At 41.1% G+C, this 24,089-nt stretch overlaps 2 protein-coding genes across 3 annotated transcripts; one reads left to right on the top strand and one right to left on the bottom strand.

Annotated features, from left to right (window-relative positions):
* Positions 1-438: 438 nt before the first annotated feature.
* Positions 439-7,412, top strand: LOC115685110 (TOM1-like protein 6). The gene is made up of 9 exons (XM_030610121.2): positions 439-633; positions 1,408-1,486; positions 1,649-1,747; positions 4,263-4,376; positions 4,841-5,004; positions 5,132-5,213; positions 5,291-5,376; positions 5,599-5,898; positions 6,258-7,412. Exons 1-9 carry the CDS (start codon positions 512-514, stop codon positions 7,105-7,107), a joined length of 1,896 nt encoding a protein of 631 aa, XP_030465981.1. The 5' UTR covers positions 439-511; the 3' UTR covers positions 7,108-7,412.
* A 588-nt stretch (positions 7,413-8,000) lies between these two features.
* Positions 8,001-15,690, bottom strand: LOC115685113 (O-fucosyltransferase 1). Of its 2 annotated transcripts, none has more exons than XM_056316456.1 (10): positions 15,200-15,690; positions 14,939-15,095; positions 14,061-14,139; positions 13,896-13,966; positions 11,886-11,974; positions 11,645-11,768; positions 11,225-11,508; positions 10,376-10,505; positions 9,515-10,216; positions 8,001-8,306 (listed from the first exon to the last, which is right to left on the bottom strand). In XM_056316456.1, exons 1-9 carry the CDS (start codon positions 15,205-15,207, stop codon positions 9,596-9,598), a joined length of 1,563 nt encoding a protein of 520 aa, XP_056172431.1. In that variant the 5' UTR covers positions 15,208-15,690; the 3' UTR covers positions 8,001-8,306; positions 9,515-9,595. The 2 variants fall into 2 exon arrangements, with proteins under 2 accessions (XP_056172431.1, XP_056172432.1); XM_056316457.1 differs by lacking the exon at positions 8,001-8,306 and adding an exon at positions 8,390-8,635.
* Positions 15,691-24,089: the final 8,399 nt, after the last annotated feature.

Here is a 24,089-nt window from a genome sequence, read left to right as displayed (position 1 = left end):
GCATTTTGACTCCGGTGGCAGCAAACGAAAGCCAAAAAGGAGCGAGGGAATCGCGACTGTGGATTTTTAAGACCGACCGAGCGGTGGTGGCGATCTCTAACCCAAACAAAAATCGAAAGACAAGCACACCCCCCACTAGAAAAAAACATTAAAAATAATAATAATAATAAAAAAATAAGAGAGACAAGAACAGACGACAGAAAAAAAAATCGATGCTTTTTTCCGCTTTCCCCTTCTTTTCTGATTCGTAAAAGAAATGTCTTTTTTAGTCGCCTTTTCCCCAGTTGTGCTCCTCATCATCTCTGGCGTTGCGCTGCGCTGGAGCGCTTCTTCTAGGAAATTAAGCCGCGGAATTTTCCCCATCGTTCCCTTGGGAACGAAGAGTGCAGCCCCCCCCTCGACCACCACCACCACCACCACCTCCTCTTTGTTTGCCTTCGCCTACCACCACCACCCCCCCCAAAGAAGACCGGCCAAAGTCAAGAGCTTGAGGGAGAGAGAGGGAGGCAGGATGATGTCTGCGTCATCTTCTTCGGCTGCGGTTCGGGTGGAGAAGGCGACGAGCGATCTTCTGATGAACCCCGATTGGACCATGAACATCGACATCTGCGATTTTGTCAACTCGTATCCTGGGTACCCCGTTTCTTTTTGTCTTTTTTCTTCTTTTCTTTTTAGCCTTGCCTTGAATTCTCTCGTGGAAATTTTGCTTTTTTCGTTTCTGGGTCGGTTGACTTTGGTCTCGGCTTGCGTTTCGTTCCGTGCCCGTAGTTTGAAATTTGAGTTTCGGTGCGTTGCCGGTGAGCTTTTTGGCAGCTGATGGTTGTGATCGTCGCTTGCATGTGTCCCTTTTGAAAATTTTTCGTTCGTTGGCTCTTTCCGTGTTGCATGAGACGGAAGAGATATGTATTGGGGGGAATAATTTCTCAGGGGAGAAAGGAAAATTTTAGTCTTTGAGGACAAAGGGGAAATTAGATTGTTCTTTTCGCGGTATTCAATGGGAATTTTCGTTTCTGATTGAGCAGAAAGGCTGATAGCAACTGTTAGTTTTTATTCAAGGGATTGGGTTGAGGAGTGATGCCTATGGAACACTTGATAATTATTTGCTGGTCACATTGATGATATGAATTTACAGTTACGTGATATTAGAATTGAAGTAGAATAGAATTTGACAATACAAGGAAACGAAAGTTGTAAAAATTGCCTTTTTACCTTTCCAAAGCGCGTTAGTCGAAGCTTAACTAGTTATAAGAGAGCAGTAGCTGACAAATCCATTTATTAAACCTTGATCATTTTGGTTATGCATGAGAGCACGCTAGAGAGAGAGAGAGAGAGAGAGAGAGAGAGAGAGAGGGAGATGGTTTTCTGATTGCATGCTGATTTTTATTTTTGTTATTTTGGATTTCTCAGACAGGCTAGAGAAGTTATAAAAGCAGTGAAGAAAAGATTGCAGCACAAGAGCCCGCAAGTCCAATTCCTTGCTTTGACGGTATTTTTGGCTCTTCAGATATGTTACAGTATGCATGCTGTAACTACCTAAAGATGTGCTTCTTAACATGAAAATTGAATTTTAACATGCACAAAACATGCCGCTTTCTGTCTGCCGTAAGAATTTTGTTAGAAATCTGATCTCTGTTTTAAACTACTGTAGCTTCTGGAGACAATGGTGAAGAACTGTGGTGAGTATGTGCACTTTCAAATTGCGGAGAAGAATATACTTGGGGAGATGGTCAAAATTGTTAAGAAGAAGGTAAATGCTTGATGAACTATTGTTTAAGTTATAAAGTGCTTTCACACAGCTTCATTCTGAATTGTCACTAGTTTGATGTCTTGGGGCTGTTTGCTTTCATCAAGATTTTGATAACATTTTTTGCGTCCTTTGGATATGTAAAACTTTTCCTCGTTTTGATAAGCATTTAGTTCATTTTCAGATGAGTTTATGGGTAGTAGTTGTGCTAAGGTTCTTAATCCACGCCAGTTTTGATCTGTATTCTGCTCTTTGAGCCCGTGTGGTCGGAGATTTATAAAAGTGTGGTTGTAAAACCATAGCACAAGAGTGAGATTCTGGGCTTGTACTGAAGGCTTCCTACCTACTGCCATGCTTTCTAATGCTGGAGCATAATTCAGTTTTTAGTATTTTAAGTTTTTCTCTTTTGATAAGTCTTTTATTATGTTTTAGGTTAATAAATAGTTACGTGCCAGTCATTTGACTTTTAAGGAACTCTATATCAGTATTTTACATTAAGGGTTGAGATCATCTGGCATCTGTAATCGTAGTCTAATTCGGTCTTTTAAGTCTATGTCATTAGTTTTTCCTCAATCCTTAAATTTCATCGGTTTTATAAGCCCTAAAATGACCTTTCTCTGGTCGAGCTTCAATTCTACTCTATTTTAGCCCTACTTTGGTTCTTTTTGCTACCTTTTATTTCTCCGACTACGTCAAATTGGTAACAGAGTCCTTTGTCAGTGTTTTTTCTACATTAATTTGGTATTAAAGCGGAAAAGGTCCTAACTTGCGATTAGGATTTTCGTTTCGACACAATGGTTGTACATGGAAGTGGAAATTGAGCCCAACAAACAGAGATGGTGTAGATGAGACGTATAATTGAAGACTTGTCGCGGGCTGTACAGTGATAGGAACTTGTGGAAGCCTGTATGGGGAATTGGAATGCATTGCGATCCCTTGGACATGCCGGAAGGTGGTCTTGAGGATGATAATGATGATGAATTTGATGAAAATCCCTTTCATGATGCCGGACCGGTGAACAATGCGGTAGGAGGTGGATTGGAAGAGCGATTGCGTTATGCCTTTGATCTTGATGAAGAGCTCTATCCTTTTTGTGAATATTTTGAAGATGAAGCAACAACAATTAAGTGGGATGATCGTGAAGTCATATGAATAGTTTTATGGGATGACTATAGTGATGAAGACAAAGTGTCTACGGCAAATTTACTGGCAGAAGATGAAACAGTTGAAAGTAATGATGATTCAAGCGAGGAAGGAAAAGTATTTCTGAAATTTTGATCCGGCAAAATGCATTAGGTATTAAGAAGAAGATGAGTAAGCACGTGGAGGAGGTGCTAGCCAATTAAAGTTGAAGAAAGATTATTCATTTCGAGATTGATTTTGTTTTTTCAGAACAATTTGAGGGTTCGGTTGAATGGTTCAATTGGCAAGCTTTCTTGAAGCAAGAAATTTTCGATTGTTTGGATGATGTGATGTATATATTGATGATGATCGGAAGGAATTCACTATTTCTCATTATTTGGCATTTCAAAACTCGAGGTAGAGTTTTCTCCAATCGATGGAGATGGATGCTGACTAGGAAAGATAACATGCTAGGAAGTTCCTGATGAAATGATTGGATAATTCAGCTTTCGAAAGTACATGGACTTGTTTAGATAAGATAGAGAAGATTGATCAAAAGACATGCTGAGTTCATCATAGTTTTTGATGCTGAGCTTGATTTCCTGCCAATTCGGGGAGAATGATGCGGTTGCATAATTCAGCTTTTTTTATTTCGAGTCTTTCCTCTTTTATTTAGTCTCGTATTATGTTTAATAGTCAGGTGCCAGTCATGTGACTTTTTATGAACTCCAGTGGTCCAGATTAGAAGAATTTATTCTAATTTAAGGGTTTGAGATCGTCTTTCATCAGTAATCCTAGTATGAATAGGTCTTCAAGTCTCTTTGTCATTAAATTTTTCCTCATTCCATTATTTTTCTTTAATGAACCCTAGAATTACCTTTCTTTGTTCCGGCTTTAATTCAACTCTATTTTAGCCCTGTTTTGTTCTTTTTGATATCTTTTACTTCTCCGACTGCATCAAATTGGTATCCGAGTCCTCATTAAGGTTTTTCCTACACCACATTATTTATCTTGTGTCTGTATTGAGTTTCTTTTGGGTAGAGTCGTGTTTAGTTAGAAAGAATTTAAAGCTGTTGGCCTTGATAATAGTGAAAGGATTGGTTTACTTGGGGTTTATGATTCTGAGAGTGAGATCTTGACGGGGCTTGTTGCCAATAGTTTAGATTCACTTTTATTTGTTTATCACCTTACTTCATGCTCTAGCAGATTAAGTTGACACTATTTGATTTATCACTTTTTGTAGTTGATGGGGCGTGGTAATTACCTTTATACTTAACGTCAAGATTATCTAGTACTTCAGCTGCTTTCCTTTTTATTAAATGATTGTTGTTTACTTCTTACGTTAATAATTCTGCATTTCTTTGGAGCACTTAGAGCATGTGGATGTCTTATGCAGACAGATATGAACGTCCGCAACAAAATTTTAGTGTTGTTGGATGCTTGGCAAGAGGCTTTTGGTGGACCAGGAGGAAAACATCCGCAGTACTACTATGCATATGACGAACTTAGAGTAAGTATCCATCTGATGAGTTGCAAGTGTTTCTGGATCAGATCGAATTGCTTTTTTTTAGTACTTTTCTTGCCTGAAAGGCTGATGATACGCTGTTTGTTACAGAAAAGTTATGAACATGCTATTATTATCTATTTTTTCGGCTTATAGTCGGTGGTATGACTAGGTCCCTTCAAAACACATCTATTTTTCATCGAGAAATATTGTGAATCTGACTGTTAATGATCATTTTACATTTGTGCTATTCAAGTGCTCTGCTGAGGATTCCATCTTCTGCAGAATTGAATTATAATGGCATCTTCAGTTATTTTGTATGTGCGTGGAATTATAGTTGGGTATCACGAAAGCATAAAGCCGGACAGTTGAAGAAGAAATGCTGGTTGTTCAACTGTGTAGAGGCATTGTGTGGAAATACTATTTTCATGTGAAAGATAATGTTTGTGTTTTCATTTTCACAATTCCAGCGTTCTGGCGTTCAATTTCCCCAGCGCTCATCCGATGCAGCACCAATATTTACACCACCAGTGACCCATCCAACTGAGAGGCATCCTCAAGCTGGATATGGTATGCCAATCAATTCAACAAGAAGACTTGACGAAGCAATGGCAACTGAGATAGAACATCTGAGGTCGGGGTTTTGCCTTTTTAAAAAGCCATGCATGGTTTCCGTCATTTTCTTGCTTTCTTTAGTGCTCGTCCCTGTCATGTTGCCTTCTCTGAATTCTATTCCCTGCCAATTCCCTTTGATCATCCAGTCTGTCTACCATGGATTCGATGTGGAACATCATGGAGCTCTTAAGTGAGATGCTGCAAGCTGTGAACCCGAGTAGTCGTGAGGTAAGTGGCACAATATTCTGAAATGATGGAGAGTTAACTGACTTCTGAGTCGCTGACTCTTATCTTTGTTGCTGCAGTCGGTGAAAGATGAAATTATAGTCGATCTTGTGAATCAGTGTCGTTCCAACCAAAAGAAGCTTATGCAGATGCTCACTACAACTAGGTAACCTACACCAGTGTGTCGTGTCTCCTTTTTGTCTTATTCGATGCACCTCATGAATTTATCTATCTACTTTAGTCTTGAGGAACTTTCAGTTCACCTGTGCTTATTTTTTTTGCCTGTTTACTGCTATTTTTTCCTCTCCATTGGGCATTATTTTGCCTGCTATTCAGGATTTGCTTGTAATTCTTCAGTGGATGTATGATATACGTTGCTTTGTCGCAGTGATGAAGAACTTCTTGCTCGAGGTCTTGAATTGAACGATGGCCTGCAAATTGTATTGGCAAAGCATGATTCTATAGCTTCTGGGTCCCCATTGCCAAATCAAACAGCAAACTTCAACTCACAATTGGACAAAGCTGGAGCTTCTGGCGTTAAACAGGGTGAAGTTAAACAGAGCGAAAAGAAAAGAGATGCCAGCCCAAGAGCAAATGCAGCACCCTCTACACCTCCTGCTACTCTTGCAAGCCGCTTTATGGATGAAGAGGACGAAGAAGAAGACGACTTTGCTCAGCTCGCACGAAGGTCAGCGGATTCTAGAACCTTGAACAATAGATGGCACTAAATTGTTTCCTTAAAAGATATCGTTCTGTTTTATAGTTGAACTAGTATTTAAATCAGTGCATCAGCAGATTTTTGCAATCATGCCACAAATAAAAGAAGATTTTATGTATCTGATTGCAAAATAAAATGAATGTTAAAATTTCACCAATGTTTCAAGGAGTTTCGTACAACCTACATGGAGCTAAATGTGCATCTTGAAGTCAGTAATTTCCATTTGCTAGTCATGGATAGTTCTCTGGTCACTCTATTCTCTGAAGCATGAGTGAGTCATGTGGAGGCTCGTCTGGGCCGTCAAACTAATGTTTATCCCCCAAATGCAGGCATTCTAAACCGCAAAATGTTCCTGGAAACACAAGTGCAGTTGGGAACGCCGGTCTTGCATCGATGAACAGCCCGAGCAGCACAAGTTCATCTGCTCCATCTACATCAGCTGCCGTTCCAGCTGATGCTTTGGCTTTAGCTTTGCCTGACCCGCCTGCTCCTGTTAAGACTACAAAAGACCAAGACATGATCGACTTCCTTAGCCTTGCCCTGACGACCAAGTCTCCCTCACCCCAAACCCCTCACACTCCATCCTCAAATCAAAATATGAATCAAGTACCTGTTTCTCCTAGTACGGAGGCCAATCCTTATGCTACCCAAAATAATTCTGGATCTCAAGGTCAGTTAGCATATAGTAGTTATGTGGTTCCATGGGCCCAGCCGCAGCCACAGCTGCAGCCTCAGCCTCAGCCTCAGCCTCATCTACAATCATACCGTCCATTTTCTTCCCAAATGCAACCTCAATATTCGTCGCCCTACCCTCCACCACCATGGGCATCCGGCACTAGTTATTCCAATCACCAACACCAAGCTCCCCCATCAAATGCTGGCGCATTTTGGACTCCTCGAGCCGAGACCCCTGCGTCTTACACACCTCCACAAGGAATCAGACCATTGCAGTCTTTTAACTCGTTCCCTGCTAGAGGAAGCAATGGACCTGCTCCATCTACGGTTCCTAGTAATATCTCCGCGCCTCCACCTGGACAGAAGCCTTTTGTTCCTTCTTACAGGTTGTTTGAAGATCTAAACGTCCTTGGCAATGCTAACGGAAGGCTGAAGACGACGAGTGGCGGGTCTCCTACGCTCTCCGGGAGTCCTGGTCCAAGCATGGTTGGTGGGAGGAAGTGAAGTGCACATAACAAAGCTTGCTTTGCTTCTTATAGGTTGTAAATATGGGGCAATTTGTCTTTAGGTTTTGAGTGTATCTAGACTCTGATTTGACACGAGTCACATTTTATCGATTTCTCATACAGAAACGCTTTCTTCGTCAAATTCTTCTTAATAAGGCTTCTGGGTGCTGCGCGGACAGGCGCTTGATGGCGAATGTGCTATTTTAAGATTTGTTTTGCAAAATGAAACTTCGACTTGTAAGTTGATTGTAATGGTTGATGGCGTGGGCCGATTGATTACTGCATTGTAGCTTTTTACCACTAGCCCTTTCTTTCTTCAGAGTCTTACCAAAGGCTGCTTTGTTGTTTTTGAAGCTGGGTTGACCAGCTATTGCCTGATTATTCAAGTTTGTGAGGCTTGTGTTGTGATGAAAATTTTGGCATTGCCAGTGTCCTTTTGGAATCTGTGCAGAAGAGACTAAAGATACGAGGGGTTTACTGGATTTACTTGAGCTTCCCGAAAATTCAAGTGTCCACAGAATCCCGGAGAGGTTTCATCGGCTGCACCAAATTGCTTTTGCAAGGGAAAAGGTTATTGTGTCGGTAGGGAAAAAAGTAACTAAAGTACACATCATGAACCTCATAGTTTCTTGAAAAAAAAACCTCATAGTTGAATTACAATACCAGGATTTGTACAACTTCAATGACATGCACGTATCAATGTGCTTAAAGCACCGCAGTTGCAACATGCAAGAAAGCAGTCCACGTTTACATGGTTTGATTTCAAAATGTAAGGCTATGGCGATTCTTTAATACTGCCGTCGCACATCTATGTTCAAAATTCTCGCAACCGTGCACATCTCATCAAATTTTTCAAGATGAATTGGAAAACCATCACTTGAGATGAAGATATACAATGAAAGGTAGAGCTCAAAATCATAAAATCTGAATAAGAGGGTCAAAATCCTGTCAGCGGAACATTGCTGAATGCCTTTCCTATAGTGATATCACCGGTATTTTACAGCCTCAACCTTTTGTATTAACGAGGCATTAGTACAACACACGTTCGAGTTAAATAATCGGTGCAAGAAATTACCATCATTCTGGGCTGCTTCAACTAATTCAATAGCACAACACTCCTACTTTCGCATGATATACCTCGCAGTCCACAAACCAATTCCATGTTACTGCTACTAGCGCCCAACATTGTTTCATTAGCTGGTGCCATGGAAATTAAAGAGAAGACATCAGACAAACAATCAATACGAAACTTGATGGAAAAATATATAAACAGACCTCAGTTGTAGCTTAAACTAAAGATTGCCATCGGAAAATCACGTTTAGCACATTTGAGAGTTACTAGAAAAAAACAGATGAAACACATCATCTCAATGAGCTTCCATTTGGAAAAGATTACAATATTCAATATCCCCAGAATAAAGTGCATGCTTGTGTCTCAAGAACTATTCTGACCCTAATGCCAACGGTTGAGTCTGATACCACCTTTATTAACTGAGTTCAAATATTTGAGGTCAGAGTATCGTAGGCTGCAACATTAAGCGTTCCCATCAATTAATACCTCTCTAGTCTGAAAAACATGCAATATCGACTAGGAGCCACTTAAAAACATATCATCATTTGCCATATTTAAACCCAGGACAGTCCTAGGTATCAGACTATAGACAGAAAAGGCACTTTCTAACTCCAGCTTTAAAAAAAAAAAAAAAAACTCCAGCTTATACAAAGTATAGTCAATCATTAGATGAGACTCAAAGGAAAGGAAACTAGAGGAAGCACCATATTAAAACTCAGGACATCATGACCCGATGCATTCATAAAAAGAGTGGTTACAAAAGTTCACTGTGAACCATTTTAATAGATCAGAAAATAGACCAACAAGAAGTGATATAGAAGGAGAGGACCCAAAGTACAAATATCTCAATGGGCGAAATAGGAAGGGAAAATGGCATTTTGAGTGAATCCACCTCAAAAAAGTACAACAATCTCTGCCACTCAACAGAAAAACAATTGTTCATGTCTATCTCCTGGAAGTATTTCCAAAGGTTCCATAAAGCACAAAGACCCTAGTTTGACATGAATTGCACTCAGCCCCATTCCCAATCTAGCCACTATGAATTAGCTTTCCACTATTCTCCAACCCCAACAGTCAAAATATCGTGATGATTTCATGTGATTATCATGACTTATTCAGTATTAGCCTTGTCTCTGTATCCTGAGAGCAGTATATCAAAATGCACCCTAGTGGTAGGAGGAATTCTGCACGCAGTGGGGACTGGTGTTCTAGGCTTCAAAAACCCAGAATGACCAAAAGCAAATGGGACTAGAGGGAGGGTGGGAGGATAGGGTTACAATCAACTCGAAAGATGCGCAATCAAGCCAAGCGCCAATCAAGATGTGAGGATTACCTGAACGGTCAGTACCAATTTCTCTGCTTGGGTATTTGGGGTATGTTGAGATCAAGAAAGCTATTATCTTCTTTAGCTTTCTCATCTTTCTGCCACAGACACTGTAGAATTAGATGCTGTTGATGATTCCAAGTCATTGGCCACTTCACTCTCTAGTTGACCGTCCAGAATTTCCATGACATTCTCAGGTGGACATTTATCAGCAGGATTATTTGTTGACATCTGGCAGAAACATTCAGGCCAAGAATTTGTGTAAAAGGACTCGGGAGAGACACGCTTGTGGGGCCCGCCAAAATTCGTTTTAAGCATGACTCGCCTGACAGCTTCTTCAAAACCAGCTACATGTCCCTTCTCTCGATTGAGGAAGATCGGTGCAAGAGCTTTTCTGTCAGGTCTGATTGTAGTCCTAAAGCCATAATATAGGCGGTGACCCAGAAGATTGTTTGCAAAGTTGCTTGGGCCGTCGTAGGTTGGCATAAAAATATCTGAAAGTAGACAAACCATGTAATCGACAGCAGAGCCTGCCAATCCTCTGGCATTTGCCACTAACTCTTCAGAGGGATCCACTGAACTGTGGTTCTCAAGGCGAGGAAATAAAGCCCTGAAGGGTCTCATGAATCTTTCACCCCCAAATAGTTCACCAGCTGCTAAATATATTCTCGTGGAGTTGTCAAATCCCATAGCTCGTAGGACCAAACCTACCTGCAATGTGGCACAAGAAAACAGGGCATTCATTACTAGCTACAAGACTACGACTACTCAAGAAAAGGTACCAAATTAATATGAATTGGTTACTAGGGAGCCCTGCTGCTAGCAATTTACTAACAGTTCTTTTCTGTAAGATGCTTAATCAAGGTTTACCTCTTCAGGAGTTAAAGGACATTTTCCAATTGCCCTCCTTTCACTGGGGACAAGTCTTTTCTCAGCAAAATTTTCTTCTCGATACTTCTGCAATATTTTCTGCTCCGCAGGGGTAAATATATCGAAGCACCTGTAGAGATGCATACCATCAAAGAAAGCAGCAGCAGTCAATTAAAAAGCAATTGCACTCAATCTCGATAACTGTCCAGTATGGGGAGCATGAGAATCTTAAAGATTCTTGCAATCTCATCTTAACAATAATATCTAGCCCTTCAAGTAAACAGGTCCCGATAATTAGCCGGTCTTTCATTTTCAGTGTAAAATAAGGTTTTCTTGTTAATCAGCATACCATAAAACCAGTTACAAGATTCTGTTAATCAGCATACCATAAAACCAGTTACAAGATTCTGTTTTCTTTCTTCTTGTTTTTGGCAATAAGTTAAAAGATTTTGTCATACTTCTCCAAAACTACACATTGTCCAACAACTATCGTAGATGAAAGACTATATATAGCAACATCAATAGACTACAGCCCAGAACAATCTCAGCCACTCCAATAGCTGGTTTGCAACTATCTTCCAGAGTTGAATGACACCGAGGCAAGTAATCTATTAACCATGTCCTGAAAGATCCATTACCTACTAGTAGATAAAGCAACAAATTTCTTAAGCATCAACTAATGCAGTTCTTAACCTCAATTGCCTGAGAAACATAGTATCTTTAATACCCAACTCCTTAGTCCGACAAGCACTCTTACTATATCACTAACCTCAACACAGAAACGCATTCTATCATCAGGTTTGACTCTAAAACCCATCATAGAAAAGTCTCAGGAAGCACAAGACGTACCCAGCAAATGCCAGCATATCCTTCTCAAAGCGAAGATGTATTGACATGAAGTGACCTTGCGAACGGAGTTTTTCCACTATGCCTTTGCTTAACTTCATAATATTTGGCTTAAACCTCAAAGCATGATAATTTACTCTGCATCTCAATCTCTGGTACTCGGGGTTGTCAATTTCTTCAGCCAGACGGTGTGAAAAGGGGGTAAGATAGATAGCACCATGTTCTTTCATCTTCTCTAGAGCAGATGTCAAATACCAACTGACTGGAGCATCTCTAGGTGGACGTAGCTGAATCAAAATTTGACAAAAGACAAAACCATCAATATTTAAGAAATCATATATACAGATGTTTGATTCCCTTACCCTTCATTCACTAGTTTAGACAAATTCTAATCTACCAGCTAAATAACTTCTTATGGATTACCTGATGAGATTTTATCTTCTTCGTTTTTCCATTCTTGCGAACTTCCGGTATCTTTTCCACTATCCGCACATCATATCTCAGTGTCTTGATGAAATGTTCGACATCATATATACCGTGGAAACCACTGCATTTAGCAAAGTTAATGAAATTCCTGCTAATCTCATAAAAACCAGCAAAACCAGATTACAGTATCTACAGAATCTTGACCATTTTGTCTAGAGTATAGCAACAAGAACTGTACCTCTCATCATGCCAGAATGAGTTTGCATCCAGCTCAGGTAGCACAAGAGTAGCATTCATAATCCGGGCAGCAAGCACAGCATTACAAATCTTAAGCAGCCAAAAGGAACTAGACATTAGTTTGTGTGATCTGTATGGTGCTAGAGGAATGATCAGTTTAGTGTCCAGATTCAGAGAAAAGAACTTTTTGTCTGATCTAATAACACAATATCCACCAAGAGCCATCACTGACATTAGGACAGAAGAAAGGGGGAAACAAAAATCAATTTCTATTGGCCATAAGACCTGCATGCAGATGAATGCTGATAACAGTATCTAGAAGTTCTTAAAATTTAACATCACATGCAGCAATGAAGTTCTACAATCCACTCATAAGCAATTGAGTCCAAGTTGAATATGGCATTTCAGTTCATCACTCGAATTCAAACTACATCCAAATTAGCGTCCTGTGCCTGTGTGTGCTTGTGCAGTCCAAAGTAGAGGTAAAGGCTCTCTGCACTTAGAAACATTAATCAGATAAAATATACTGCCCGCTTTTCTCTACCACTGTCTTCCATAAGGAACTAGTCTAGATACTGTATCAATCGCATCCTCAAGTGCCAGCAGGAAAATAAGCACCAATACAGCAGCAAGCTCCCAATGCCAGTGAAGTATATTACCCATGCCACTAAGGATGCAACTTATCCACCAAATGAAGAAGAGTAGGATGGGGAAGAACGAATGAGTCGGGAACTAATCCAACTCCAAATTGGTTAGTATCAGTAACCTTTTTTTAAACCCGGCCATGAGTACTTGTATCATCTCGTACATCCTATTTGATTGACTAACAACCAAACCAACACCACCAATTAGCCAGAAACATCTGCTCTTGAGCAGAACCTTTCAGATTTAAGCATCGAGGCTGCGACTTCATACTTGTGACCCAACCAGTTCTCCAAGCATTATATTTACCCAGCAAGTAATATTGTACTATAAAACCTATATTTCTGATGACTAATTTTGCAGCAACAACATTCAGCTTTCTTTTATGTCACTATTAGTCCTTATAAAGACTAAATTATGTCGGCAATTATGTAACAAATGCTTCATTATTACAAAACAGTGGAGCAAAGTGCAAACCCCTCACTTTATAGGGACAGCTGGAGACTGGCCATTGTCAGCGATTGCTTGACTCTCTCCTCTTTTAAAGCCAATCTCTTTGTTATCTCCATTAATGCCTTCCACCAAACAATCCAAGGCATAATCCTATTTGATAAAGTTGAAGGCCCAACAGCTACTTGACCCACAAAAGTCAATAACTCCCACACTCCAAAAAGAATTACGAAGGGGAGCATCTTCCACAAAGTCAAGATCCTTTGCAATTTTCCAATTTGGGATGCTCAAGCCACGAGCAAAAGGCAAGATGTTACCTTAGTCGGAAGATTCCTTCCAATAAACATCTGAAATTGGGGGTTCTAACCATCATTCATGTGCAGCCTTAATCATACTCCACTCAACTTTGCCAAAATTTGTTGCATAAAGGATGCCAGAGGATGTTCATAACTCAGGCACAACTTACCCCAACAAGTTGTTTGCTTTGCCACATCAAGTATCTTAAGAACAGGATACACAAGATTGTGGACTAGCAAAGGGCAAGTAATAGCTATCTCAGCAAAAAACTGGATTAGATTAACTACCAAGAAATATTAGTTGATTGCCATATCAGAAAGCCCCACTAGCATCTTTTTCAAAGGATTTTACTAGCATCTAATATGCAATTTCAAGATGCACATCATTTTCACAAAAGTTACTTTTAAGAATGCTTCGAGTTTAATTTAATTAAGAGGAATACTGAACTTGTTGCAGATTACATTCTAATATCAATTCTCTTTCCAACCAATTAATGAGCCACCAAGTAATTATTACTTCATTGCGATCAGACCATACAACGTAATCACAAAAGATTACCAAAAGAAAGCATTGACCAAACAAAGAAAAAAGAACCACTTCATGGCCAGAATAAGAGACGAACCGCACTGCGTTGCTGATTTAAACCACCATTACAACGAACTCGTAGATAGCCATTGCTCTCGCTTGGAGGAGCTGCAGCAACATAACACAAAGAAAAATATTGAATGTTGGATTGTACGAGCCAGATATGCATTGCGACAGCTCATATTCTGGAAAGGTTACTTACGAGGCCAATCAGTTCTTGGAGCAGACGATGGTCTCCAACCACCAGAATAAGCAGGTTTCCAAAGGTTCTCTACATTAGCCTGATTAGCAAAAGAATATGTGAGGTGATATTCAAATGGTTGGAGAGGTCAAAACCAAAACCACTAAAAATGCAGCGTACAAAAAGGGCAGCTGAGATCTCAAAAATTATCACCACAGATGAACTTTTAAAACATTACTTGCTAGTTGCTAAAGAAAGACAAGCGAACAACCATACAATATAAATCTCCAACTAGGAGCCTTTCTTCTTAGGGATAGATGGCATCGATCACTCAATTCTGGTCACTCCCATATATGAGTTTAACTCTACCTATCAAAAAGAAGTTTTGACACCTAGCAATTAGCATTTGCTAGTACAATGAAATCGCCAAACATAGTTACCCTTCGGTCTACTCCAGCATCCCTGATAACAACTGATTGATGCACATAGATCTGATGCAAAATGAATTCCGTACCCCATCAACATATTGTGGGAGGCCCAGTGCCACCAACCGAAACGGACAAAACATGCGCAGCACTTCATATAACTTCCAACAGTAACTAGCACCCATGATCTCAGTTTGAAATTGTTAAAGTTCATAACAGCCAAAGACTGCCTAAAGGATCTTCAGTCCACCAAGTACTTCCGATGGTGTAAACCCACAAACCAACTGACAACCGAAGACAATCTAGTTGGTCTAAGAACAAGGAAACGATTAATCAGATAATCTAGCATTCCCTAATTAACAAGTCATCTGGCACAGATCCTGTCTTCCCTAAACCTGAACAAAGACTCCAGATTACTTCCCCCACATTATCTCCGCAACCAAACAAGCTAACTAAACAGTTAAATTAACAGACCTCCGAGGAGTAGCCGGATCCGCCATTGCCGCTCATCGAAGAGGAGAACAAGAAAGACACGGTGCAGATCAAGACCACGACGGCAGCGAGCGACAGCTTCCCCAGAATTCCCCTGAGCCCGCCCTGCCGAGCGTGCTGCCTGTGGTGGAACCCCGACCTGCAAACAACCCAACAAACACAAATCAAACACATACCGAACCTCGACGCGACGCGCCCGGTCGCGAGGCGAAAAACCAAATCTTTTTCCTCTGCGCTTCGTACCTCCGCATTGTTCCGGCGATCTTCGGGCTTATGGCCTTCTGGGTCTGTCGGCGTTCAAAAAGACGTGAAGGAGAGACAGCGACAGCAAATGGGTGTCGGAGATTTTGAGCCCGCTGATCCGAAGTTGCACAGAGGCGATGGTTCTGCGCAAGATGAACGCTGGCAGCAACAATGGGTCGAGCTCGAGTGACAGGACAACCTTTCGGAGCGCACTGCAATCGAAGCAAGACTTGCTCCTGACTCCCGACGTCTGCCCAGATCTTGGCGCAAACGGAGCTTTCACACGGTAGCTTTCCCCGCACCCAGACCCGTGTGTCCGAGGTTAGTGGCGGGGAAGGGCAGGGAAACTCGCGTAAAAATCACTTCTTTATCAATGGCCATAGTTGCAGCTTGCCCGTCACTACTGACTCATTTTATGCAAAAGGGCAAAGCTTTCGAGGATGCATGCCATTGCTCTAGCTTTCTCGCGAATTGTTCAATCGAGTGCTTAGACATTTCTTTATGCAATCATGTCCTAAGATCATGGAGTCTTTTTGTTCTAGTTACCGTTTCTTCAAATGTATGGACGGAGATGCTAATCCGGCGGACCACTTTGGTTTGGTGACCCGAAAATGAAAGGGGAATAAATTTTTACCGAAAAAGAAAATCCTAAACAAAATGTGCGTTTGGTTCGGCTTTTGGAAAAAGTTTTGGGGAAAATGCGAAGGCTTTTTTGGTTAAATGGTATTTTCGAAATGCAATTAGTGTGTTTAGTAAATTGTAATTTAATAATGCATTGAGCAACAACTTTGATTTGAATGGCGTTTGTGTTTGAGGGTCTCTGTGTGTGAGTTCAAAGACGGAGGTGGCGGCGTCGGCACCAGGTGCCAAGTTGCTTCCATCGACACTCCTCTCTACGTTTTACTTGGCATATTTTCTTGTTCTTTTTCAGATTTCTCTTCTTTTTCGAAACTTTGTAGAAGCTAAGCTATATCGTTCAAGGTTTAGTATTGCCATCCCGACGTGGCACTTGACGACAATTTCATCGCCACACCATCATTTTCGTTCCCTTTTATCTGTTTTTTTTTTTAACAAAAGGGACCAATTCAAATGAAAATAACACGTAGTTCAAGGATCCGATTGAACAAAAAGAAGTTTAGAGGCTTCATTGAACATCTCACTAAAGATTCAAGGACCTCCTATACCTCTATCCCATATTTTCAACCCATATTTTCAATCAGTCCCTTCAAGCAAGCTCATCTTCGCATGGTATCTTTCTCCTTGAGTTTATCTCAAATGATACTGTATACACTTGACAAATGTGCACCAATGGGCATGAAATTTCTAGTCCCGGTCTCCAAGACCGGCCCCATTATACCGGAAAAGGCTCGAGATCGACCTAGCCCAACAGCTTTTTCCTTTTTAAATTAAAGATGGATTCATTATTATATTTTCGGCCTCAAAAAAATTAACTTTTTTTTATATGTGTTCAACCATTTCTTTTTAAAATTTAACACATGTCGGCACATCAATTCTGGTTCATTTGATTTTAACTATGTATTTTTAACTTATTTGTACTTTATTAAAGTGTTTCGAGTATAAATCATATATTTTCTATCACTCATATTTCATATTGTATATTCTAATATATGTCATTATTTTTGAAAAGGGTTAACACCACAAAAAAACTAAAACTATGCCCGTTATGACAAAAATACACCAAACTTTTTTTTGTGTTATAAAAAACTTCAAACTTATACCAGTGTGTCAAATATACCTTAAATGGAACTGAAATAGAGGGTATATATGTCATACATGTATATATTTGGATTTCTTCGTGACACAAAAAAAGTTAGGGTATTTATTTCACAGGGAGTATAGTTCGGGGTTTTTTTTTGTGTTATTCGCCCTTTTAAAAATTACATCAAGTAGGTCCAAGCTATTTCAAGCTTGAGAATCTCAAGCTCGGAAGGCCCAGACCTACTCAGATAAAAAAAAAATGACAAACTCGAAATTCCAACCCAAGCATATTCAACCTCCAAAAATCGAGCTAGTCCAGGCTTTCGGGCTCCGGCTCTATTTTGCTCACCCCTAAAATGAAGGAGAGTGAGAGAGGCACAAAAGCTAGGGTGGAGTGGCAATAATGTGACCGTGTCGCATTCGCCTAAACCCGGTGAAGGACGTCGGGCCCTTGTCAAGGCTGAATTGGTCCTCGACTTCGCCTCCGCCTCCCCCTTTTGCCTTCCATCCGTTCTCTCCGGGATTTGTTTTCAGCTTAATCTTTTCCCGAATTTTCGCGTGTTTTGACAAAACTGCCCTTGATTTGCTCCGAATTGGGTACTCACGTAATTTGTTCAATCAAAGTATCCTTCCAATATATGGGCTCAACACGGCCCTTCCGTCAAATAAAGCGCGCCATGTCATCAATCTCATAAAATATATATAATAAAATAATAATAAGGAATTAAGTTTACTGATAATAAATTATTCAGTTAAATTAAATCTTGAGGATGGCATAAGCTAGCTAGAGCACGCCGCACCGCCAGCGAGTGTTCTTTTTATTTTCTTCTTTCTTTCTTTTTTTTTTACTCAATAAAAAGAAATTGGACCGTCCAATTCTGTCATGGGAGTGTCGACATATTTGAGGGGAAAACTTTGGACTTTGTTCGTATCGAACGGTTTTCAAGAGATCGAGGGTGGGGTCAGCTACAAATGAGTTCATGATGTCTTCATTCGCCAGCACTTGATCTTGTCCCTGCCGGGTCCCCCTTTTTCTTTACGGTTTTGCCCTCGCGCTCGCTCCGTATCTCCCACGAGCTGCCACTCGGAGGAGCTCGAGGTGGGAGTGCGATTAGGTTAAGTTTGATGATTAATCAAGTATCGGTTGTCGTGAGTTATTCATAGCTTCTTTTTTTCAAGGAGACGTGTAATTGGGCAAAGTTCGATCTAAATCGAAAATGATAGAGAGTTTCGAGGACGCTTGACAATCTCTCGTGCCAAAACGAAGGAGCCTTTAATCAGCTTGATTCTAACATACGACATTTTACGGAACAAGAGAGGTAGATGAACATATTTGGAATACGTACATAACTTTTTGTTTATGCCGAACTCGATTGATTGGCTCAAAGAAATTAAGATAGGGTTTCATCTTATAAATAATCCCGGCATCGTAGCTTTAGCATAAAATTGAATCTCGAGTAAAGTTAGGCACAAATGAACTTTTCGAATCATGTGGCATTGAGTCGAAGAAAAAAGTACGACTAGGCTTTCGATTTCAAAGTTGTCATCTCTCCCTCCATAAGGGTCCTATTCCCTGGATAACCTATCAACATTAAAGCACAAAAAAAGTTTAAGCGAATGTCGTTTTGGAAGAGCATATTTCACTATCCTTCATGTGTCGCTAGGAGGAGCCGTCAACAACTCACCTCACCTGAGTTGCTATCGATACATATGGACATAATTGGCAAAAGGGCGTTTCCGTAAGTCCGCCCTCCAACAGTATTCAACCCTTTCTTTCCTCTTACGTAGCCACCCAAACGCTGTCCAAATCCAACCCAAAACCTAAGTGTACCTGTGCGTGTGCGCGTCTCTCTCTCTCTCTGCGAAGTCCTTGCCAATGCCAGCCACGACGACTTGAAGGGAGGAGAAGGGAAATGTCGACGTTCTTGGGAGACGCGGCGTCGCTGCTGATGAAGGTGCTGATGAGGAAGAGCATCAGCATGTTCGACGAGTTCTCCTGCCTGTTCACAGACCTCGCCTCCCTTGTCTGGTCGGCTCTCCGGTTCTCCACCATCATGGCCAGGCAACCTCCTCCTCCTCCGCCTCCTCCTCCTTCTACTTCTCCTTCTACTTCTTCTGCTTCTGCTTCTGCTTCTGCTACTGCCAGGAGGTACTCTTCTCCGATTCTGATGTCGATGGCCATCAGGCATCGTGTGTACTGAGAACGATCGATGTGATTGATACTGTGCTGTTGGATCTTTCTTTTTCTTGCCCTCTTGTCTTTAGGGTCGTAGACATGGGGTGTTTGGAACTTGCTCATGATTTGCTCGTCTGGTGATGAGCGGTATCTATACATGTCTCTGGTTTTCCAGTTGCAAAATGTTTGTTGTTCTTGATGATGGTGGGTCTCTTGGGGAGTTGTTATTTGGTACGCCGGTTTGTGTGTATGATTAACGGATCTAACGGAGGGACTCGATGAGTCCCGAACCGTAATAGCTCCTAAAACGGATCGCGATTTCGAGCTGCAAGACGAATTTGTGATTTCATTATACTTGTGAGGTTGCGATCGATCTGCGATCTATCTTACAGATAGTCAACGTGTCATTTTACTTGCTTGTGATAAGTCATTTCATGTATCGGAATACATAATAATTAATAATTACTAATCTACTTTTTCTTTTTGACGATATCTACAACTGTTTACCACTTTTCATGATTGTTAGAATTTAAGAAATTAGGGTAACTTTATGAGATCAAGTTGTTGACACCCAAAAGTGGCAAAGTGTTGTGAGATAGTCGACGAGCAGAGTTTGGTCAACAAGAACAAGATTTGGTCAGTTGAGAAGATTGGCAACGCAATGACAAGCACGATCGACGAGAGTCCTCTTCAAGAATTTAATAATTGACCGATAAAGTTATCGACAACAAACTCTATTAGATTTCGACCAAGTATTGAAGCAGAACAATCAATGAACTAAGTGAAGAGATGTCAGCTTGTCGATTAAAAAGTAGGGGTGGAAGATTGACGCGAATCTGTAACTGTCAGATAGTGGAGCCGATGATCTGGATATTTGTAACTTCTTTTAGAGAAGTGTTTTTGAATGACAGGAAACCACATATGAAGTATATAACTGTTCGGTAACCGTATATATGTAAATGGCAATGGTGGATTATAACCACCCCTGCTGTATATGTTGTAAAGGTTCCCCCAATCAATCACAGAACATCCAATGTCCTTTACTTTCTAGCAATCCTTTAATTTTCAGTATTATTTACATTGTTGGCAACGATTGTTCTCGGTATTCTTACATTTAAGTTTCCAGCCATTTACTTTCCAATTTAAAATCTATTAAAAAAAACCCCTTCACAGCCTTTATCAATTCATTCAGACCCATCATACTTGAAAGATTTTTCACTTTTCTGGTGAAGTAGATGAATATGTACATTCAGCATTAGCTAAATCTGTCTATCGAGTCATGGACACCATTTCAGCCGCTCTTCTTTTGGCATACTCAAGATGCGTGAGCGATGCATTGGTTCGAGACATAAGGCGCCCGTTTGACCTCCATCGGCTACTTAGAACTCTTCCGTTATCGTTATCTCATACATATTGACCGTGTACACTAGCTATGGACCCAAGAGAAGAAACCCGTATACACAAGCTACGTTGGAGATCGTGCAACATGTCCATGTCTTCTCGAGGTTGTACAAGACGTATAATCAATTGGGGAGCTTGCTGAGTATGTTACTATCGGTAATATAACCTTCTTAGGCATACTTATGTCTATACCTTTGAGACAAACATGCGATTCGACCTCATCCAACGATGACCAAGACTTTAAGAATAACGCCGGCCCTGGAGAACATGAAGAAGCATGCCATTGAATGTCTACAAGAAGTAGAAGCTCGTGCATCGCAATGTAAATTTCAATCGCCTTCCCAAACTGTCCACAAGGACAACTCAAGAACAGTGCTCGATAATCGAATCTCAGGTACAGTATCATCAAACGGGAATCCTAAGGTTTTTGTTTATTTATTGTGAGTGCATACACATTGACAAGTAAACATAGAACTAAACGAAGTCTAACACCAACTTCAAGACTATGTTGGATAGCCGATGTGCACATATAGACTGAAAATAGGAAACAAACCTGAATGCACGTTTAAAACACGAACAAAAAATCAAAACTAATCAGTAAATATAGTCCACAGTTGTACAGCAAAAACCTTAAAAACGAACTTTTAAATTATACTCAACAGTCCACAATCCAGATAGAAAAATTTCAGCTCGTTACTTTGTTACGTGTGCAGCATATGGAGCTCTTGATAATAGGTGTGCTCTAAGTCAGCTTCAAGGTACTCAACATAAGGTTGATGGATGAAGAGAGATCACATGTATATAAAGAGCATATATGTGCAATCGAGTAATAAACTTGTCGCCGGTAGATTTGTGACACCAAAAATCCGACATGGCTCTCAAGTACATTTGGGCCATGTAATATTTGTCCATAACCGGTCCTCATCGCTCCTAATCAAGCTTGACAACAGGTCATATATGCTCTTTTTGTACATGTAATTTTTCTCCACCTAATAATTTAAATTTTTGGATGAGACTTTCTACTCATATTAATAAAAGGCAAGTCGGAGACACGTAGAAATCCTAGTGTTAAAATATCCAACATTACTTGATAATGGATCTTTTTATTTTTTTGGTTGGGAACAATGGATCTTATATGCTCTTTATTATATGTGATCTCCCTCCATCTAATAGTTTAAGTTTTTGGGCTGGAATTTTTAACATGGTGTTATCCATTTTGCCTGTGTGTCCACTTAGCATTAGAAACATGTATCTTTAAATGACAAGATTCAATTGACCAACAACCAAAACCTACTTGTCGGTGCTCCGAATTGCGAAATACGATTCCCGGCAAATTTTTGGCCATGTGTGAGCAATCGCATGCTTAGACTCCTCATTTGGTTCCGATAAGACGTCCCTTTTGTGCTAATATACTATCTCGAGGTCAAATTTACATGCTTAGGCTTCTAGGACTTGTTAGGAAAGCAAATGATGAACCAGTGCAGAAAGATGGAATCAATCTTCATCGCCCAAAATTCTTCGACCCAAAAAAAAAAACTTAATTCTCACCTATTCCCTACAATTAAATGCATTCCATTTGAGATACCATACATCCAAGCCTTTGCTTGCTGGGAGGATTTGATACTCCGATTACAACTCGTCTTTGTGAGCTGCGCTTGTCGTAATTCCTAGGTAACGTGTCATGAGACACAAAAGCTTGAAAGTGCTACTCGAGCGATGATAGAAGCTCTCCACCGTATAATTTGGTTTCTTAAAGTAAAGACTATATAATGACTTCGTTGTCAAAGATAGTACATGAAAAGGACCACTAAGGGTACGCATGAATACCATTCTGTGCCCGGACGCTATTTCTGAACAGAAATGATTTTTTTTTTATTCTGTGCCCGGAAACAATTTCTGAGTATTTGAAGGCGTTTGATAAATGTCCAAAATTTCTATTCCTAGAGTAGAAAAGAACAGAAATGCGTTTGGTAACTATACAAAATTTCTGTTCCCAAATAATATTTTGAATTGTTTAAATTTTTTTTTTCTTTCTACTTTCTTCTTTGGCCATGGCCGGTCGCCGCCGCGCGGCGACCGGCCACGCCCCTGTGGCCGGCAAGGGCGTCACGGACCTCGCCGGCCGCCGCCGGAGGCTAGGGTCGCCCTCGCCGGCGAGGGCGAGGGCTGGACCCTCGCCGCCCGGGCGGGGCGGCCTCGCCCGAGACGGCGAGGCTCGGCCTCGCCCGGATCCGGCGAGGCCGAGCCTCGCCGTCGCGACCCACGGCGGCCGACCTCACCGTGGGTCGCGACGGCGAGGCTTGGCCTCGCTAGATCCGGGCGAGGCCGACCCCGCCGTCGCGACCCACGGCGAGGCTCGGCCTCGCTCGATCTCGGGCGAGGCGGCCTCGCCCGTGCGGCGAGGGTCCGCCCTCGCCCTCGCCGGCGAGGCGACCCTCGCCTCCGCCGGCGGCCGGCGAGGGCCGTGACGCCCTCGCTGGCCCTGGGCTGTGGCCGGTCGCCGGCCGCCGGCGACCGGCGGCCGGCTCAGCCAGGGAACAACACACAAAATAAGAAATGAAAAAAAAGAAAAAGAAGAAAAAAAACTGATTCTCAAAATTGTGCCGAGAAACAAGAAGCAACTTTTTTTTACTTCTTGTTTCTCTTCCAAAACTGTTTCTCGGCACAAATTTTTGCAAAAATGTGCCGAGGAACAAAAAGTTTACCAAACGCATTTCTGTTCCCAAACTATTTCTGGGAACAAAAGAACAGAAATTTTCACTATTTGGCACGTTACCAAACGGGCCCTAAACAGATGCGATCTGAAACGAAAATGGCTGCTTCCTATGAAAAGTCAAACATTATGTACGTGCCCAACTGTATATATATATGATAGAAAAACCCTCATCTACAATCTCTGACTTCCATCGATTTGATGGGTAGTTGGATTTGACACCGTGCCTCTCTCCGGCACTTCAGTATGCAAGCTGTTTCCATCCTCAAGTTCACTCTAGTTACAGAAGAACCTCTAATGTTGCTTTGAGATTCCCCTTTGTGCCATGAGAGCATCATACATATTAGAGTTATTATTGAAAGATATATTTGAAGATCCTGATTGTGGTGCCGATTCTAATTAAGGACTGATTGATTAGATAAATCTGTGATTGATACAGTGAATAGGAAATTCATAATTCTTTGTATATTATTTCTCTATTTACTTACATTCTTAGACTATAAATACATCAATGTAATTGTACAAAATTAATATATGACAAAGGCTTTCCCTTCCATTTTTCTCTTCATGGTATCAGAGCAAGGTAATCATTGAGCCCTTCTCTTTTTTGTCGGCTACCACCAGCCATCCGTCCATTTCTCCTCCAGATCAATCGTCTTTCATTCAGTTTGCTTCAATTGATTTTTCTGGGCACCGTCTTTTTTGGATTGATTATGATGTCCGAACAAAACTCCCAAACCGAACAAAACTCCCAAACTGAGGAACTCTCCAGCCACACATCAAATCATGAACGGACCAGCAGTCCGTTCTTCCTCCATGCCTCGGATAGTCCAGGTTCGAATTTAGTCAGCATGGTTTTGACAGGTGATAATTATAACAGC

Source organism: Syzygium oleosum, unplaced genomic scaffold (genome assembly GCF_021117445.2).
Source record: "Syzygium oleosum isolate NSW1041296 unplaced genomic scaffold, Sole_v2.1 Sole_v2.12, whole genome shotgun sequence".
NCBI classification, from domain to species: Eukaryota; Viridiplantae; Streptophyta; class Magnoliopsida; order Myrtales; family Myrtaceae; genus Syzygium; species Syzygium oleosum.
The sequence above is the reverse complement of the archived record's forward strand: the minus strand, read 5'-3'. Positions and strand labels throughout refer to the sequence as shown.